A 19,924-nucleotide genomic window follows, 5' to 3' on the forward strand; every position below is an offset into this window, starting at 1 on the left:
CCTTCTGTCTTCTCTGCTGTGGATCCAGCTTCTTGCCTGGGCCAGTCATCTCTGGTCATTTCCTAAGTGCTGAAGCTGCCTTGCCTAACCCCAGCTACCTTCCCAACCTTTCAGATTAAAGAATACGAGAAGTTGGACAATGAGGAAGACCGGCTCTGTCGGAGTCGGCAGATTTACGACACCTATATCATGAAGGAGCTTCTCTCGTGCTCGCACGTAAGTGTCTCCTTATGGTTCTAGTCGAAGCGATGCGAAAAGCCAAGGATTTCCCACAGGGACAGAATGTTGAAGAAAAGAAAAGAAATACAGGGTTCATTCTGACATGTGCTCTGTTTCTTCACATCCTTTTGACGTCCTTCCCAAAACTTTCTCATAGTCTCACCGCAAAACTTGGTGAAAGAAAGTAGCTTACTTGTACCTGTGGAAGAGTTTAGTCTCGATGATAGACTATTTGTCAAGGAAATTGAGCTCTTGGGCTCTTTTTTTTATCTCATTAAAACCCATGAGGTGATGACGTAATAGGTTACGTGTTGGACTGCCAACTGCAAGGTCAGCAGTTTGAATCCACCAGCCAATTCCTTCCCATCAAGATTTACAGTCTCAAAAAGCCAAAAGGGCAGTTCTACTCTGTCCTAGATAGAGGGCCACCATGAGATGTTTCCTCATTAAGCTATACTTATGTGGTGAAATGAATCAGATATTCTAAAGATAAATCAGAAGTCATAGCTTGAATCAATGTGTTCATTTTATTAGTTCATCGGCCACTGGACTACTCGATGTATTATTCTTTCCCTTGTAAATCAGCTAAACTTTGAGCCATTGGGATTAATTCAGTTCCCTGGAAATGATTCTGCTGAGAGTAAGTGGATAATGAGTGATGGACATTTATCACATGGGGTCTCTACACTAAGACCATTCTCTAGAAGAGTATCAACCCCATGGTCCTGCTCTGCCCTGTCCAGCCTTGATGTTAGGCACCATCACGCTGGCTCTGACCCATAGCCACCTTGTGTGCGACAGAGCAAAACACTGTCTGGTCCTAAGGAGCATTTCCAAGACACATTGGTTTGTTCTGTCAGTCCCCTGGCCTTTCAATATCCGTTCAATACCCATGGCGATTTATGTTAAAGTCTATAACTTCATCAAGAAAAAAATAAATGGAATTAAATGTTAGTATCTTGGTTTCCTTGTGGGTCACATTTCAAGGTTGAAGTCGCCACCTGTGGTTAGTGGCCCTGTATTGGATAGTTGAGATCCAGATCCAGGTCAGAAAGTTCTGTAGGCTGCGACTGGCCTGGACAATGGATGTATCTGGATGCTTCTGTAAACCTAGAGTTCTGAGGCGGGAAAGGGTCCTTTCTGGTTGCCTGTGGGTGGGTAACACTCTAAGTTCAAAGTTATTATCTTGATTATATTGTTCATAGTCCCGCCTAGCATCTGAATCATGGTGTCTAACCGAGACAATTATTATAGCCTACAGACTTTCAATAAGGTGAAAGCATGCTCCTTTGTAAGGTGCCCTTGTGGCTCATCACTTTGTGCTTGGCTGGAAACCAAAAGGTTGGAGAGCTGAGGTCCCCCAGAGGCTCTGCGGGAGCAAGAGCTGATGCCCTCTTTCTAAAGATTACTCCACTTAGAAAACCCACCCCAGTTCTGCCCTGCCATGTGGGCTCTCCCGGAATCAAAAATCCGCTCGGTGCACACACCACCCCTCAAGACTCTTGCCACAATGTCGTTATAGTAACCTCTTGGGACTCAGGGTGTCCAACAGCTATGCCCAGGGCCATCCTCTTTCCTGATCTGTTGTATCAGGGGGCCTCTGGGACACTTGCTTGTTAAGCGCACCTGTAAAGATCCAGTGGGCTTTACTGTGATTACCGCAAGCTAAGACCCCACTGCCATGGAGTCCATCCAACTCATGGTAGCCTGTAGAACAGAGTAGAACTGCTTCTGTGGCTTTCTGAGACTGTAAACCTTTATTGGAATAGACAGCCTCATCTTTCCCCATAGGAAATGTCTGGTAGGCCCGAACCATCAACTAGGTGTCCACTGCCTAGCTCAGTACCATCAAGGCTCCTTATGATTACCATCTCACTGCCATCCACTCTGATCTGATTCATAGCCACCCTATAGGGTAGGGTAGAACTGCCCCTGTGGGTTTCCAAGACTGTAACTCTGTACAGGAGTCAGGTCTCATTTTTATTCCACAGAATGACTGGTGCTTTCGTGCAGCTGAGTATGTGGTTAGCAGCCCGAGGTGAAACCCCTACACCACCATAGATGTTGTTGCTGTTGTTAGGTGCCGTTGAGTCCATTCTGACCCATAGCAGCCCTATACACAACAGAATGAACCCCCACGTGGTCCTGCGCCATCCTCCCAAGTGTCCCTATGCCTGAGCTCCGTGGTGCGGCCACTGTGTCTGTTCATCTCCTTGAAGGTCTTCCTCTCTTTCACTGCCTCTTACCCAACATGATGTCCCTCTCCAGGGACTGGTCTCTCCTGACAATATGTCCAAAAGATGTAAGACGAAATCTTGCCATCCTTGCCTCTAAGGGGCACTCTGGATGTACTTCTTCAAACACACATCTGTGTGTCCTTTGGACAGTCCGTGGTACTTTCAATCTTCTTCCCCAGCATCATAATTCAAAAGCATTTATTCTCCCCATGGGCTGCCTTATTCAGTGTCCAACTTCCACATGCGTATGAGGCAATGGAGAATACGGTGGCTTGGGTAAGGCACACCTCAGTCCTCAAAGTAACACCCTTGCTCTCCAATACTCTAAAGAGGTCTTATGCAGCATATTTACCTAATGCAATGTGTCTTTTGGTCTCTTGCCTGCTGCTTCCATGAGCATTGGTTGTGGAGCCAAGCAATATAAAATCCTTGACAACTTCAACCTTTTCTCCATTTATCATGATGTTACCTATTGGTCTATTTGTGAGGATTTTGGTCCTCCTTACACTGAGTTATGATCCATATAATCCACTACAATCCTTGATCTTCATGATCAAGTGCTTCAATTCCTCCTCACTTTTAGCAAGCAAGGTTGTGTTATCTGCATACCACAGATTGTTAATAAGCTTTCCTCTCACCCCGATGCTACACTCTTCTTCATAAATCCAGCTTCTCTGATGATTTGCTCAGCATAAAGACTGAATAAGTTTAAAGAGAAGATTCAACCCTGATGCACACCTCTCCTAGTTTTAAACCATGCAGTATTCCCTTGCTCTGTTTGCACAGCCACCTCTTGATCCATGTTCAAGTTCTGAATGAGCATAATGAAGGATTCTGGAATTCCCATTCTTCCCAAGGTCATCCATAGTTTATTATGGTCCACATAGTCAAATGCCTTTGCATAGTCAACAAAACACAAGTCAACATCTTTCTGGTATTCTCTCCCTTGGGCCCAAAATCCATCTGACATCATCAATGGTATCCCTTGTGCTACTACGTCCTCTTCTGAACCCAGCCTGAACTTCTGGCACTTCCCTGTCAATGTGTTCCTGCAACTGTTGTTGGATGATCTTCAGCAAAATTTTACTTGCTTACGATATCAATCGTATCCTTCTATAGCCTGAGTATTCTGTTGGGCCACCTTGCTTTGGAATGGGCACAGATAGGGACCCCTTCCATTCAGTTGGCCAAGTAGTCTTCTAACTTTCCTGGCAGAGATGAGTGAGTGCTTCCAAGTGCTTCTTCAGTTTTCTGAAACATTTCCTTGGAGCCTTGTTTTTGGCTAATTCTCCATAGACAGAGTAAACATTATATTAAATTTTTGTTTCCCACAGTGGGTGATGCTGCCCCCTGGAGGGCACTGGTACAATCTCAATGGAGGGGGGGCTTATATTTTATCCCAGTTGATGGGCTAGAGTACAAACATTATTTTTAATTGGAGGGGGGGGAACACAGAATCCTTTTTTCTGAAAAGGGGTCAATAGGCCATACCAATTTGGCAAGCTCTGTGTTGAATGACCTAGGGCAGAGGTCAGCAAACTGCAGCTCTTGACCGAGCCATAATGGCTTTTTATGTACATGTGACTGATGTGAAATTGAAAGTGAAGATGAAACTCAAAGTTTCATTTGAAGGCTGTTATTCAGATCATGGTGATTTCATTTGTTTGTAAAAATGGATTTATGCCTCTTGAATAATCTTTGAATTGTGAGGAGCAAGACTGGCTCTTCTGTCTCAGAAGGTTGCTGGCCCCGATCTAGTGTGATGTTGAGTAACATACAGACGTTTGTTAAGTTTTGTTGTCTTTAAGAAAGATTTTTGCATGTGTGGAAAAAAAAAATCCATTGTTTTTGACCCTTCAAAGCCATTTTCGAAGCAAGCTGTGGAACATGTCCAAGGTCATCTCTCCCAGAAACAAGTGCCACCCACACTTTTTCAGGTAAGATGGCGTTTACAGCAAAATTGCGCTATGCCATGCGCCTCCCGCCTGGGCTGAGGGGACCCTCACGTAGGACACGTGCGTGCGTGTGTGTGTGTGTGTGTGTGTGTGTGTGTGTGTGTGTGGCAGGCACCCTGTAAAACAGCATCCTGGGAGAACTGAACCTTCTTAGTGCAGTCAGATGATGAAAAACCACCGTCAAGGCTTTCCCGAAAAGACCCTCAGAGCTTTCCCGAGTATTTCTGTAAATCGGTACAGTAAAAGGATAGAAGGAGAGCGGTTTTCCCATCTGCAGGCAGCACGTTACCATGTGGGTACCTGCGATGCGTGGTGAGTTGACAAGATTTACAGCAGGAAAAAAGCTACAGGCAGATGGCAGTGACTTCTACCCACCCATTCCTGCCGGTAGAATAGCACGAGAGCAAAGTGGTCAGCCGCCCACCAGGAGATGGGAGGCTTGAGTCCCACAGGGTTTCCATATCGATCCTTATGGGTGTTAGGAGCTGGCCAGTCCATGCTGGCATCGTGGACCCACTGACAAAGGAGAGCTGCCTCCTTGCATTTCTGAAGCTGTAATCTGTACAGGAGCAGGTGGCCAGGCTTTCTGCCCTCAGAGCCACTGGTGGCTTCTAACCCCAGCCTTTAGGCTCACCCATGAGTGCTTAACAGATGGGCCTCGGAGATCCCTTCTATAAAGTCTGTGGTACAGAGCACCTGATGGGGTAGTTCTGCCCTATCTCATGGGGCCACTCTGTGAGTTGGAAATCGATTCATCAGCACCTAATGATGACTTGATATCCTCGTGTTAGGACCATCTTTGACATGGTGTGTGCTGCCATCCAGCAGACTCTGACTCATAGTGCCCCGTCAGGACAGGGCAGAACTGCTCCAAATGGTTTCGGAGGTTGGGAGTCAGACTGCCTCATCTCCCTCCCTTGGAGAGGCTAGAAGACAAAGGAAAGCCAAAAAATCTCCGCTGTCAATGAGTCCATGCCAACCTATGGTGAACCTGCAGGACACAAGAGAGCTGCTTCTGTGCATCTCCTAGACTGTAACTCTTGATGGCAGTGGAAAGCCTCATCCCGCTCTGGAGGAATGGCTGGCGGTTTTGCACTTCTGACCTTGTAGTTAACAACCTTACGTGTAGCCAGTTTGCCACCAACAGACAGCTGGGCTTGAATTGCTAACCTTGCAGTTAGTATTAGCAACCCAACCCTCAACTCACTGCACAGACAACCTAATAGTCCAGTACATGGAGCATTGGGAACCTCCTATCTCCGGATCTGTGACTTTGACAAAGTCTACTGTCAACTAAGCATTGGGCTGGTGGTAACCACAAGCGCTGTCTAAGGTTCAATTCCATCTCCTTGGGAAAGAGATGAGCCCATCTGTTCCTGTAACTATTCACAGCCTCAAACACCTTGTATAGGGCCAGCTAGACAGCAGTGGATTTTTTTTTAATTTGAGGTTTTTCTGAAGCATCATCTATGATGCTGAAAACTAAAAAAGAAACATGTTCCAGGCAGAGATAACAGAGATCACTTAAGATCCTTGCCTTGCCTTCAAGACACTGGGCTGCCTCGTCAGTGCCTACTGGGCAGGAGATTGGAGAAGATTGTCCTTGTTCCCATGTGGTTTGCACAGATAAGCCAGGAAACGCAGCCCTAAGCCTGGCTTAGCCACCACCTTGTCTGGAATCTTTGAGCAAGTGCTGCCTGCCACACCCTCTCCTCTTAGATGGAGAGCCATTGGCAAATTAAGCCAGCCCCACCGCTGTCCTCAGGGACCATGCCATTGATGCTAGAAGACCATTAAGGAAAGCTCTGGTGACTGGTCCTCCATCCATGCTAGTTGTAACAAATGGCAGGAAGGAAAGCACCAGATGGCCTGGGAATGTATCATTGGCTACCACCTCTTGCCTAAGCCTCCTGTTGGTTTCTTCTTTGTCAAATGTATGTGTTCCTGTTTATATGAATGGAATTTCTCCCCTGTCCCCTTTCTAGCCATATATAGAAGAAATCTGTGAAAGTCTTCGAGGCAACATTTTTCAAAAATTTATGGAAAGGTAGGAAATTTTCTATGTAAACTCTTAATCCTGTGTAGCTACATAGACCTCATTTTCCTCATTACTGTCATCCTTGAACTGTGTGTTGACTTACGCATTCAGCAAGGCTTTAATTTCCCTCTGCTATCTGCCAGGCTCTGTGCCAGCCAGTTCCCTCAATATTTTACATCATCATTTAGGGCATGCCTGTTTTATTGTCTTTTCAACATTTTGTCCAGAGGGATCTCTAAACGTTATCGAAAGGGACCTCTCTATTAAAGGACCTATTGGGAATCCTTCTGGAACAAACATATGACCATAATTCATCAGATCCATTGTTTGGGGAGTTTCAATTCCTATACCCCAAGTAAGACAAGTCTGAACGACATTATTTACCTCCAAAATCAAATATTGCCATTGAGTCAATGCTGACTCATAGTAACCCTCCCCCCGACCACCGGCTGGTGGTTTTGAACTGCCACTCATTGGTATTGCAGCCGTGTGAGTAACTTCTAAGCCACCAGAGCAATAGCATTATGGGCTTTGGCAAAGGCATGAGGGAGCTTCAAGAAGTTCAGGGGGAAATTGTCTCGAAAGATAACCGATTTTTCCCAGGGACACTTGGACATCCCCGTGGATATTGTGATTGTGGCTAGTTGATCTGCTCCTTGGGGTCACTCTCAGGAGAGAGTGTGTCTCTCGTATCAGATCCTGACATCCCCGTGATGCGAGTGCCCTGCCCATAAGCTTCCCCGGGGCCTGACGGTTGGCAAAAGTCATCAGTCTTCTGAGAGCTCCCTCTGAGGTAAACACATGACTGGAATTGGACCACCTGCAACGGAGTCTGTGTTCCTGTCGCCTGTCCTTTCCTCCACTACCTTAGCTGATTTCCAGACAAACAGAATGATTGGGTTTCCCCCACTGTTGCCAAGCAGCATGCAGCTGCTCCCACCCTGCCCTTTGACGTTCCAATGGCTTCTCTAGCCCACATCTTCACAGAACCAATGTCATTAGAAAGAAAGAAAAGAAAGGAGAGTTTTGTGGTGATTCGACTCTTGCTCAAGCGATGGTTTTATCCTGGTCAAGAGTTGGTACTTTGAGAAACTGATTATTCACAGGACTGATGACGCTTTCCTGTGTAGTAGCAGAAACTTGCTCCACTCCCACCCCCTCCCCAAAGCAGCTGGCTCAGAGCCACAGGGCCAGGTGGCTGGGTTGGAGCGAGATGCAGCTGAGGCAGCGGCATCAGTAATGTAGGACCAATCTTGCCTTGCCCATATCTTTAGTCAGCCTAGTTCTGATACGAGAGCCCTGTGGGCCTAGAGGTCACTCACTGGTCTGTGATCCACCTGGTCAGCAGTTCGAAAACATCAGCCACTCTGCAGGAGAAAGACAGGGCTTTCTACTCTCATGAAGAGTTACAGTCTCAGGAACCCACAGAGGCACTTCTACCCTGTCCTACAGGGTCACTATGAGTCAGGATTGACTTCATGGCAATAAGAGAGTTTTGATGTGATCCCTGTGAAGGTGTCCCTGGGTTGGCAAGAGAGTTGATATGCTTGGCTGTTACCTGGAAGACTGGCGGTTCAAGTGAGCGCACAGGTACCTTGGAAGAAAGGCCTGGTACTTTTGTCATGAAGTGTTAGCACATTGAGAACCTGGAGCTGCCCAGTTCCTCTGTGTCCTGTGGGGTCACTGTGAGTCAGAATCTACTCAGAGGCCACTACCGACACACCCCGTGTCACTACTGAAGCACTTGAAATGCGTCCAGCCTGCATCTCATTGTTTGCAACCTACACAAAAATAGACATTCTTAACTTTTAATTGATCTTTTCTATCCCCTGCATTTCATATGAGTATTAGCACTTAAAAAATGATGGTTTATTGGGACATAATCCAAATATCGTACAATTCCATAGTCAATCATATCACAGAAAATATTGAAAAAAGTAGACATTCTTGTGAACTCAAGCATGGTAGCCTGCCTCATCCCTAGTCTTAGGTCGATGGTCTGCGTACACCATCACTTTTTGATGGCTTGGGTTACATAAGGGACCAAACTGAGATGACCCTCATGGCTCATGCTGCTGTTCTGTGAGGCAGGTGGAACGTATGGCCCTACCAGGTGACAATCAGAGGGGCACCCTTGTGGGTGAGCCACAAGGGAAGCTACCGTACAGGTGGGCTGTTTTTTGAGAGAAGACAAGCAGCCCACCCCAGACTAAGCAAAACCAAACAGCTCTTCAAACAAGACAAGTCTGGAATCCTACTTTGTGCTAGAGCACTGCTCTGCTCTGCTCTACCACCCCGGTGGCTGCCGTCACTCAACAAATAACTATTTGTTTCCTTTTTTAGTGACAAGTTCACTAGATTCTGTCAGTGGAAAAATGTAGAGCTAAATATCCATGTAAGTAGCCTCTTCCTCCCTTCCATTTCCTTCCTTCTTTTTTTTCCCTCCCTCCTTCTCTCCCGCCCTCCCTTTCTTCCCAGCCCCTCTATTTTTTTTTTTTAAATAAAAAGACTCTCTGGCTTACTCTTGTGAGAAAATAGTTTACTTTGGTGAGTGGTCCCTGACGTAGTTCAGATAGTCTTCTGAGCGCCATAGGCTTTACATCTTATGAACCATGTGACTTCCCATTGTCATGGTCATGACCCTTGTCATGGTCACATAGGAATGTACTGGTCGAGGTGACAAAGCTCCCTTTAAGCCGCACTTGGCCTCTAACAGGCACAGCAGTACAAATGCATCTCCTGTCTAGTTAATTTCTGTAGCTGTCATATCCTCCTCATGTGTACAGCTAGCCCTGAGGGCATCAGGGAGGGACTGACTCTTGGCACGGAGGTAACAGGGTACACAGCTTTATAGGGGCATGCTCCCCCACAGCCTCCTGGCACCAGCATGCAATGGGGCTGAGAAAATAATCAATTAAACGTTTCTAAAAATGTTGCCCTTGAATGCTGCCATTGTTGGGAGACTTCTTACCTCCTTCCCCATGATGTTTCCTGGTGGGATTTGGAAGGCACAAAAGGCCACGATTCAAAGAGATCTTTGGATCTCTTTGGTTTTTTTCTCGGGCAAATGCATGAGGCTGCGTGTCCTGACCGACCCCAGGAATCAGCATAAAGCCTGTGTGCCCAGGGCTCACCACCTGGCTGTGGCCCTGACACCTCCCCCAGGCCTGTGTGTGGGGTGAGGAGAGCACTCCTGGAGACTCTGACCCTTAGTTCACTGGGAAGTGGAAACAGATGGACATTTGCTGCCTTGTCAGGATCACTGTCTGTCTGTGACTGGCGGCACTGGGCGGGATTGTGCTTGAGAATGAAGCCTTCACTCACTTCTACTCCTGCTTTGTGCCCACATGGCCAGTTGTCACAGGTGGAGAGTTCAGTCTGCCCAGATGTCTGAGCACGTGACCCACTCCTGGCAAACAGGAACTCGGTGGTTCTACCATGGCAGTGCCTGAACCTTCTCAGTCGTCAATTCTGCACTCACTGGCAGGAGAAGCCCTCTCTCCCAGCTCCCACTAGGCCTTTTCTCATTTGCTTCCATGGGGCCCCCTTTTACTTCAGAGCTAGAGCAGAAGAAGCTACTAGAAGGTTCCATCCCCCTTGTGCATCCCGTCTTTCAACCGGAGTCATGACTCCTAAAGGCGTCCTGATGGCAACGAAGGGGAAGTGCTCGGCTGTGAACCAGAGGGCTGGCAGTTCGAACTCAGCAATGGTGCTGCAGGAGCAAGATGTAGCAGAGTCTGATCAAGCAAGGATTCATGGGAAGGATAGATGGTACCTCAAAGTTAGGTGTTAGATCCTAAGTTAAGAACTAAGAGCTGCTATTTTATATAAGCTGTCTGTGTGGCATGGAAAGAAGCAAGCAGCGGTTCTTCTCAGAATGTGGCTTTCCTGCTGTTTCACCTACTCCTCTTGCACTTCAACTTCACAGCTGACCATGAATGATTTCAGCGTGCACAGGATTATTGGACGTGGAGGATTTGGCGAAGTGTATGGTTGCAGGAAAGCAGACACTGGAAAAATGTAAGCTTCTGACGTGATGTATGTGGGCGTGGATAGCTCTGGTGGCGTAGTGGTAACAAGTGGGCTGCTAAGCACACAGTGGGCATTTCGAAACTACCAGCTGCTCCATGGGATGGGGCTTTCTACTCCCATAAACAGTTACCGTCTTGGAATCTCACAGGGCAGTTGTAGCCTGTCCTAAGGGGTTGCTATGAGTCAGAATGAACTCAATGGCAGTGAGTTTGAGATTTTTTTGGTTTTAGCACTTGCGCGTGTGTGTGTGTGTGTGTGTGTGTGTGTGTGTGTGTATTTTGCTTGCCCAGAAATAATAAGAGGATTTTTTTGTTTGCATCCAAAGGATATCCCTACACAGAAGTGTGGTGGCTGGTGATTCAAAGGGATTCATTTTTCTCAGCCAGAAATTACAAAATCCCAAACCTACTGCCGCCAAATTGATTGTACTCACTGCGACCCCATGTAGCATGGCTGAGACTGTCGATCCTTATGCAAGCAGCCAACTTCGTCTTCCTTTCTTGGAGCAGGCCGTGGGTGTGAACTGCCAACCATGTGGTTAGCGCCCACAACTAGCGCACAATGCCACATAGGGGACTATGTCTTCTTCAGGAAGTCCCTGGGTGGCACCGAGAGTTAAGCGCTGGAGCCATTAATCAAAAGATGGGCAGTTGGAACCCACCAAAAGGAACCTGGGAAGAAAGGCCTGGTAATCTATTCCCTCCAAATATCCTAGCCCCAGACCACCCCATGGAGCAGAGTCCTACTCTGGCATGCCGGGGAGGGGTGGGACGCAGGGTGGGGGGGCTCTGTTGGAACCACCTGGATGGCAGCTGCTGCCCGATTGTACGTCTGGCTGGTGAGCGAAAACAGTGGGCTGGCATCTGTGCCTCCGAGATGGAACCAGTAGCGTAACCGTGTGCAGCAGGCCCAGCTCAGTGTAACTTGTCGCACAGCTTCTGCGCCAGCCCGTCTGGTCCCTGACTCATTGGCCCAGTCTCCACTGAAGAGGGAGAGATCCATAGCTACACCTTTGATGGCCACTCGCAAGCTTTAAGGGCCCAGGCCTTCCTGGCTAGAATTGGAGAACACCGTCCAGAACACTGTCTTTGTGGACTGTGTTTATCGTCCACAACTATGGTCCGGATTCCCCAGGCCCCCGCCCCTCATTCCCTCAAAGTGTTTGCCTGTGGGTAAGAAGTTTTCATAACTTTTCCCCTGTGAGTTCGACTAAAGATCCCTGGTGGAGTAGGGGTCATTGTTGCGCTGCGATCCACAAGGTCGGCAGTTTGAAATGACCAACCGCTCCTCCGCAGAAAGATAGGGCTTTCTACTCCCAAAGAGAGTCACTGCCGTGGAAGCCCACAGGGGCAGTTCTGCCCTGTCCTATGGGGTCACTGTGAGTCGTGATGGCAGTACATTTGGAATGTAAAATTTGGAAGTTCTATATTCATGGACAAATTTCAGTATTTGTAAATACATTTGTAGAAATACTTCCGTCGAGCCTATATATATTTGTGGGTATAGTCCCCTGGTGATATGTAGTAGGTTACAAGTTGGTCTGCTTACCACAAGGTCAGCAGTTCAAAACCACCTGCTGCTCCAAGGGAGAAAGATGAGGCTTTCTGCTCCCATAAAGATTTACATCCATGGGAACCTATAAAGGGTCACTATCGGTTGCAATAGTCCCAGTGGTAGTGATTTTGCTGCCCCCTCCTGCCCGCTGCCTTGGATTAGCCTTATTCTCCTTCCCACCTTGTTCAGCTTGAGCGGATCGCTCATAGACGCATAGAGGGCTATAATTGAGTCATATGGCAGGATTGTTGTGTAGTAGTGGTTACTTCTGTTGCCTTGAACTCAGCTTCTTGTCCCTGGTGCTCCCTTTGCACTGGCCATTAAGTGCTGATCTCACCTTTCCTGTCCTTCCCTTCCCCCAAGCGAACATGTCCCTACCTTCTACTTAGTAACTGACCTTCCCTCCTCTTTCCCTACCCTCGTAACTGCCAAAGAATGCTCCCTAGCCCCTACCCTTGATTTTAAAAAATCTGTGATTTTTACAATGAATTTCCACATAACTTGTCTCAGTTTTTCTAATAGGAATTTGTCCCAAGTTTTCCATCATCTCAAGTTGTTAACTGCTTTCCCTCGAGTAACTTGTTGAGCTGCTCACCATAAGGTCAGCAGTTCTCAACCACCAGCTGCTATGAGGGAGAAAGACGAGGCTTTCTGCTCTAGTGCAGAGTTATAGCCTCAGACACCCACAGGGGCAAGTCCACCCTGTCATAGGGGGTCACTGTGAGAGTTGGAATTGACTCGATGGTAGTGCATTTGGCTTGGGTTAATAATATAAAAATCTTACATAACCATTTTATCACCTGAGATAATGAACAAGATTCAAGCCAAATCAGTGAAAGAGCACTTAGGAATGGGCCTTTTTTGGAAAGCCTGGTTCCTCTCTCGTCTTAATTGACAATCACTCTTTAGAATCTTCCATGATACACACTTTATACAAATGGAACCCCTGCTGAATCCTTTAGTCTCTGCATGGCACCAATGGTTCACATGCTGGCCACTCCCCAAAAGCTTGGGAGTTCGAGTCCACCCAGAGATGCAATGAGAGCAGGGCCTTTGATCAACTTCACAAAGAAAACCAGCATTGAACACCCTGGGTGGCCCCATCTTACTTGGACACCCTGGAATTTGAATAGACGCAGTGGCAACTGGAATTCTTTTTACCTGTTAAATAGTATCCCTCCACACATGTACACACACGTACAATAGCATTAAACTCAAGCTCCCAGTCATGGGGTCAATTAAAACTCATAGCCACCCTTTAGGACAAGGTAGAGCTGCTCCTGTGAATTTCCTAGACGATAACTCTTTACAGAGTGGAAGGCTGGGTCTTTCTCCTGAGGCAATAGCATTAGGCAAAAGCAATGTATGTAAATGTTACTTCGCTGAATTTATTCTCTCTCCACATGGGTGCTCTCTCTCCCTGGGATGTCTCATTAAATAATGATAAAAAGATCTTAGCATTGCTTGGGGCCCTGGAGGCATAGTGAGTTACTCTTTGGGCTGCTTACCTCAAGGTCAGCAGTTCAAAACCACCAGCTGCTCTGCTGAAGAAAGATAAGGCTTTCAACTGCCCTAAAGAGTAACAGTCTCTGAAACCCAGAGAGGTGGTTCTCCTTTGTCCTCTCGGGTGGCAAGGAGGCAGAATCAGGTCCATACCAGCGAATTCTGATTTGTTTCATTTTAGAGCATTGCTTGACACACTCTTGGTGCCCTTTGCTTCTCCTTCACATTGTGTCAATCTTCAGGAAGCTTCCCCAGGATGATGTGTGGTATGGACACCCTAAAAGAGCAAACGAAAACAGAAACATGCCAGACCTGGAAGAACAAGGCCGTCCACTGCACTCCTTCTCTCACAGGTCTGGCCAGACTTGCAGTGTAGACTGTTCAATACGATTTATGTTTCTAGGTACGCGATGAAGTGCTTGGATAAGAAAAGGATCAAGATGAAGCAAGGAGAAACGTTAGCCTTAAATGAAAGGATTATGCTGTCTCTTGTCAGTACAGGGGTAAGCATTTCATTTCCAGCATTGGCCCTTTACATTGTCCACCTGTTGGCTGGTCCATCCCACTATCAGGTTGAGAAGCAAATCTTTGCTTTGCTTCATCATTCTTGCAAGGTAGCTTTGCGTTCTGACTTCGTCTTCTGCTTCCAGCATCACCCAGGATCAAAGCCCGGGTTTACATGTGGATGGACACATGCAATGGCCTTTATTTATTTTTGTAATCGATCATTTTATTGGGGCCTCTTACAGCTCTTATGACAACCCATACATCAACTGTATCAAGCATATTTGTACATATGTTGCCATCATCATTTTCAAAACATTTTCTTTCTACTAGGGCCCTTGGTATCAACTCCTCTTTTTGCCCTCTTCCCTTACCCCCCACCCTCATGACCCCTTGATAAATTATATATTATTTTTCTTTTCATTTCATCCAGCAAAACCTGCCCACCCAGACACCCCTTTGCATGCCTGTGTCCATGGACCCAATGGTGTTCCATAGTGTTTCAGAAGCAGGTGGAAGGAAAGGCGTAGGATGCATGTAGTGTGGCCTCGACCCGGCTGTGTAACTCATACCTGGATCCAGTGTCCATCACCCAGCCAGGAAGGGATATGAGCAATGAGGCATAGGACCAGGCTAAGCCAAACCCACTGCCATCAAGTAGCAACCTTACAGGATGGAGAAGAATTGCTACTTGGGGTTTCTGAGGCTGTAAATCTCCAAGGGGGCAGATTGCCCCTTCTTCCTCCTGTGGACATGGTGGTGGGCTCGAACTGCCAACCGTGAGGTTAGCAGACCAATGTTTAACCCCCTCCCCCTCCAGGACTCATCTGCATATCAGCGTTGTGCTCAAAAGTACGCTCCGAGAATTGAATTGTCACGGTGAACCAAAAAACCACGCCATCACCGATTAATGTGAGGAATCAGACACCCAGGGAGTTACTCCGCCACATCCTTGGACCTGTAGTCACTGCTCTTTCTTATCATCATTGTGCAGGCAGCACCTGTATCAGGTGTAGTTCGAGAGCGCTGGTGGCCCAGTGTGGTAAGCATGGGGCTGCTAACTGTAAGGTCAGCATTTCGAACCCACCTGCTGCTCTGCAGGAGAAAGAATAACAGCATTGGGAATCGATCACTGTGCAGCAGCTTTCCTCTGTCCTCTAGGGTTGTGATAGATCAGAACCGACGTGACCACTGTGGGTTTGGGGTTATGTTGGGTCATGTTTATGTCCTGACGTAGCGGTTACGTATTGGGCTGCTAACCACAAGGTCAGCAGTTTGAAACCACTGGCTGCTCTGAGGGAGGAAGAAGAAGTTTTCAATTCTGTAAATACTCAGTCTCAAGAAACCCACAGGGCAGTCAGAATCCACTCAATGGCAGTGAGTTTATTTCAGATTGGATTGGGCTACTACTTTGAACTAACGTAAAGGTCTATATTTTTAATTCAAACAGTAAGGCAGTGGTAGGTTTTGTTTTGTTTTTTAGTTAAGAAATACCTACTTTAACAAGAAGACTTCAATAATGTTACTTACAGTTGTCTTTGCTTTTTGCTAACCCAACGCTACTTTTCCCATTTTGTTAGTAATCTATAGCGTCTCGTTTCAGCATTAAATCAATGTTGCCCCGAGGGAGAGACCACAGTGATTTTTGGTGGAGGGCTTTTGGATTGAATATCGAGTCCGAGATTGAATGCTTCCTTCTGTCTGACCCTCCAGAGGGACCACAGTACTGTGGTAATTCACTCTGTCATTCTTAGCCCATACCCTAAAGGGACATAGGCGGGTCTGAGAGCCAGGATGCGGGTCTCCCAGGCTGGATATAACAATCCACAAAGTCAGTCATCTTGGGCGCCTCCAAGGAATGAGTCATCCATGCTCCTGACTGTATCCGAGTGTCTAGATCAGGGATGGGGAATGCCCAGCCCTCGGGCCATGGAAGACCCACAAAATCATCAATTCCAGCTAACATCACAGGAGGGGTTGGGTTCATTAAACGTTGGACCAGTGTGCCCGAAGATTGATGTTCTGAATAACCAAAAGATCGGCGGGGGAAAAAAATCCCCCATCTCTGGTCTAGATGACTCCAGCTTCTTTGCTGATTTTTGTGGGATGCCGTCCTGCTGGTGCCAACTCATGATTGTAGCCTCTTTGGCTACATTTGAAGGACACTGCTCTGAACCTTCTGGTATAGGTCTCCTGGTGCATCTAAGCACATGTACCTCAGAGTGGAATTGCTGGGTGATGTTTGGTTTCGAGAGCACCAGCCAACAACTTAGATCAAATGGCTGTACCATCTCACATTCTTCTCCGTCTATAAGTGGTTCAGTGTGTTAAGCATTGGGCTGGTAACCTCAAGGTCAACAGTTCCAACCCACCAGCTGCTCTGCTGGAGAACGATGTCGCCATCTGCATTTGTAAACATGGACAGTCTTGGACACCCTAGGGAGCATTCCTACTCTGTTCTCTGGGGTCCCTAGGAGTCAGAATCCACTGGACAGCTGCGATCTCAGCCATATAGGAGAGTCCCAGTGACCCCCAGTTCCAGGCTTGGAACTACCAGTCTCTCCAGTTTATGTTGCTCCTTTGGGTTTGGTGACAGCTCAGGTGATTGTGATTTGTCTTTCACTGGTAACGGCTAAGGCTGAGAATCTGCTCACTGATTTATGGGCGAGGGGGTGGCCTTCTTTATCAAATGCCGATTTACATGGTATTGACTTTCTGTCCTTTTTCTGCTGGCTTGTTAGCCCTTTTCTTTATTGATTTCTATGAGTTCTTTATGTATTTTAGATCTTTCTGTTCTATAGCATCTACATATCTCATTCTATTCCGTGGCATAGTGGAACCCTGGTGATGCAGTGACTTACGCATTGGGCAGTGGGTTGGTTGGTTCTTAGTATCTGGTACTATAAAAATTCTCGCATTTTTTTTCCCTTAAGAATATCATAAACCCATCAAAAGAGAAGCAAGATAATAGAAAGACTTTCCTTTAGAATCTTAAGTCTTTTGAAGAGGATGTAATTAGAAGATGGCCATGACTGTGTGAGAGGGGACTCTTACTTAACATGAGTGTTGTGTCTCTGAGCATTTTGTTAGGTGACAAGATCCATATTCCTACAATCGTCCCATTGCGCCCGTAGGTGTCTGTGCTCAGGAAACACGGCAGTGGGCAGATAAAAATCCACAGCACAGAGCCGGATAATAGGTGTGCTTTCTCGAATGGCTTTGGCCCCTCTTAGCAAACTTTTGTTTCTTGTCTCTAGGATTGTCCTTTCATTGTCTGTATGACGTATGCCTTCCACACGCCAGATAAACTCTGCTTCATTCTGGATCTGATGAATGGTAAGTCAACTTAGAATGTCTGAATGCATGGTTAGAGTCTGCCTTGATGTGACAGCTTAGCATGCGCGAATTTAGGCATTAGCTTTCAGATAATTGTGTACCCCTTTGGTTACATTTACCCTCCAATTTCCAGTTAGAAATTATCTTAAAATGTTAAATGTGATTAGCCTCCGGTTCTCCTCATCTCCTCCCAGGGTTGGGGGAGATTTAATGCATTTTCCATTAAAAAAATATTCATGGAATACTTATAGTGAAAGTTGATTTTTTGGAATGTAGCTGACCAAGATATTGACTTAGCTTACTTCTTGGCCCTCAACATACAGGAATGAAAGGCCTCATGAACACGGTAAACAAAAGATAGAAATGCACTGAAATGCCAGCCTTGAAAACTGGCTATGGATCCATATAGATGTTAACCCAATTTCCTGTACCTTATAATCTTGCAGTCCACAGCATTGATCTAAGAACCATGACCCTGGGCATGCTGGGAAATTGCCATCTAGAAAAGCCATTTCCTATGACTAGACCATGGCCTGACAAATCTTCGTACTATTTTTATTGGTGTGCACGGGGACACTAAAAAGGCATGCAGTTGAACAAATTCTTCTTCAATTTTTCTTTTTGTTGTTGTATTTTGAGTATTGTTTATAATTCAAGTGTTTAGCTCAAAACTGGATCTGTCCAACAACACGGAGGAGTTTCACAGACTTGATGTTGAACCAAAGGCTCTGTACCCAGATGCAGTTATTCCATATGATCTTATTTATATGAATAGGCCGACCTGACAGATCGTGAGCCAAGTCACAACAGTAACTACCCGAGTCCGAGGGGACATGGACGAGCTTCTGACAGGGAAGGGCATGGGGGATGCTGTAAGCCTTTTACATCCGGAGCCGGTGGGCATACGCAGGAGCATCTCCATAAGGAGAAGGAATCTTGCGTAATCTTTTAGCAGGACAGTCCCAATTTTTGGCATTTTAAAAGTCCTCATTTTTGGAAAGAATGCACAACAAGCTAGGGGACGGTGTATTTGGTCCATATAGACCAAATTTTTAATCAAGAACACCCCCCACCCCCAGGTCAGTGGTGTCCTGCTTTAAATCTGGTGGCCTGAGTCTTGTGGGGCGGAGTGGGTAAGTACTCAGCGAAGTGATTTGAATCCACCAAACCCTCTGCGGGAGAAAGAGGAGGCATTAGTGTCTGTAAAGATTTCAACCTGTGAAATCCTTTGGGAAAGTTCTACCCTGTTCTATAGGGTCACTATGAGCTGGAATTGACTCAGTGGCTGCAAGTTGTATGCATATATGAAGGGGCCTTAGAAAGTTTGTGGGAAAAAATGGAAATGAAAGATAGTGGAATTTTTCTATGAACATCTTGCAGCCCTTTATATGTATATGAGCGTGTATAATATGCATGCAAGTAAGTAAAAAAGTACTGCTATAAATACTTTTATTAATCCTTTATTAAGCAAAAATATCAAACGCTGAGGCTATTATTTCTGGATAAAGTCTCCATCTAGGTCCATATGCTTATGAAGGAAATGCTTGCATCTCTCTAGCCCTTCCCCAAAGAATTCTGCGCTCTTCCGTTGACACCACCTGAAAACAGCTGGTTCGAGACCCCAAGATTCCCAAACCTTATTTATTTTCATTGCTTTTTGAGTTTGAGGAACAAAAACTAGTCTGACAGGGTGTGGGGTGAAGAGGGTCCCCCACAAATCATCACAGGTCCGGTGGGCGCAATTGTACAGCGATAATAAGTAAAGATTACAGTGAAGTCATCGAGAGTATGAGAGGTAGAGGAGAGATTGGAATAATGGAGTCAGACACAATTCATGGTAGCATGCTCACTTTGGCCCCGCTTGGTGGTCCTCATGGGGGGAGCCCGGCCACAAAAGCAAGAGAGCCCTCGGGAGCGAGAGCAGAAGAGCATCTTCTTTATTGCTAACCAAGGGTTATATCTCATTAGGGGGACATCATTACAGGTACCCACACGTCACAGGAAGGGGCAGTACAATAGGCATACACATTGGAGGAAGGGGATCTATGGTAGGCATAAGCGTGACAGGAAGGGGATGAGCTAGGGGTGTGCCCATAGGAATAGGAAGGTCTAGGGGTATATATGTGACAAGATGGGCGGACCCTAGTTTCATGATGGTGGCCTAACCTTGGTCATCCTTGGGCGGGTTTGACCTCTCTGGTGTCTCCTACAAGGAAACAGACAACTATTATCCTTATCAGAAGGGAGTGGGCCCTACTTGTTGTGGGATAAACAGTGGTGTCTGCTCGGTCTAGATGGCAGATAGCTCTTAGGGAGAATGACCTCTGATCGACTCCTGATGACCTCCAAGTGCACAGTCATTCTCAAGCAGCTAAGTCTGGCCTATATTTGGGGGAGACAGCATGAGAGAAATCCTTCTGTTTCCCATAACAGGGCAAGATCAGGGCTGTGGGGTGGATGGGGTAAGGTGTCCTAACGACATTGTTGTAGGGCAGCCCTTGCTACCCTTGAAGAATGATCCAGGTGCATTGTCATCGTGATTGGGC

General features: G+C 46.6%; 1 protein-coding gene across 5 annotated transcripts in view; it reads left to right on the forward strand.

Moving 5' to 3' along the window:
* GRK3 (G protein-coupled receptor kinase 3) overlaps positions 1-19,924 on the forward strand; it is a 102,742-nt gene that overhangs the window by 32,090 nt on the left and 50,728 nt on the right. For all 5 annotated transcript variants that reach the window (XM_030885441.2, XM_045289661.1, XM_045289663.1 and 2 more), the window contains 7 exons: positions 115-216; positions 4,319-4,393; positions 6,397-6,458; positions 8,793-8,844; positions 10,378-10,469; positions 13,942-14,041; positions 17,300-17,378. In XM_030885441.2, coding sequence (XP_030741301.1) covers positions 115-216; positions 4,319-4,393; positions 6,397-6,458; positions 8,793-8,844; positions 10,378-10,469; positions 13,942-14,041; positions 17,300-17,378 — 562 coding nt within the window. The remainder of the gene's footprint in view (positions 1-114; positions 217-4,318; positions 4,394-6,396; positions 6,459-8,792; positions 8,845-10,377; positions 10,470-13,941; positions 14,042-17,299; positions 17,379-19,924) is intronic.

This window comes from Echinops telfairi, unplaced genomic scaffold (genome assembly GCF_000313985.2).
Source record: "Echinops telfairi isolate 266 unplaced genomic scaffold, ASM31398v2 ScPeMD7_29;HRSCAF=101, whole genome shotgun sequence".
In the NCBI taxonomy this organism is placed as follows: domain Eukaryota; kingdom Metazoa; phylum Chordata; class Mammalia; order Afrosoricida; family Tenrecidae; genus Echinops; species Echinops telfairi.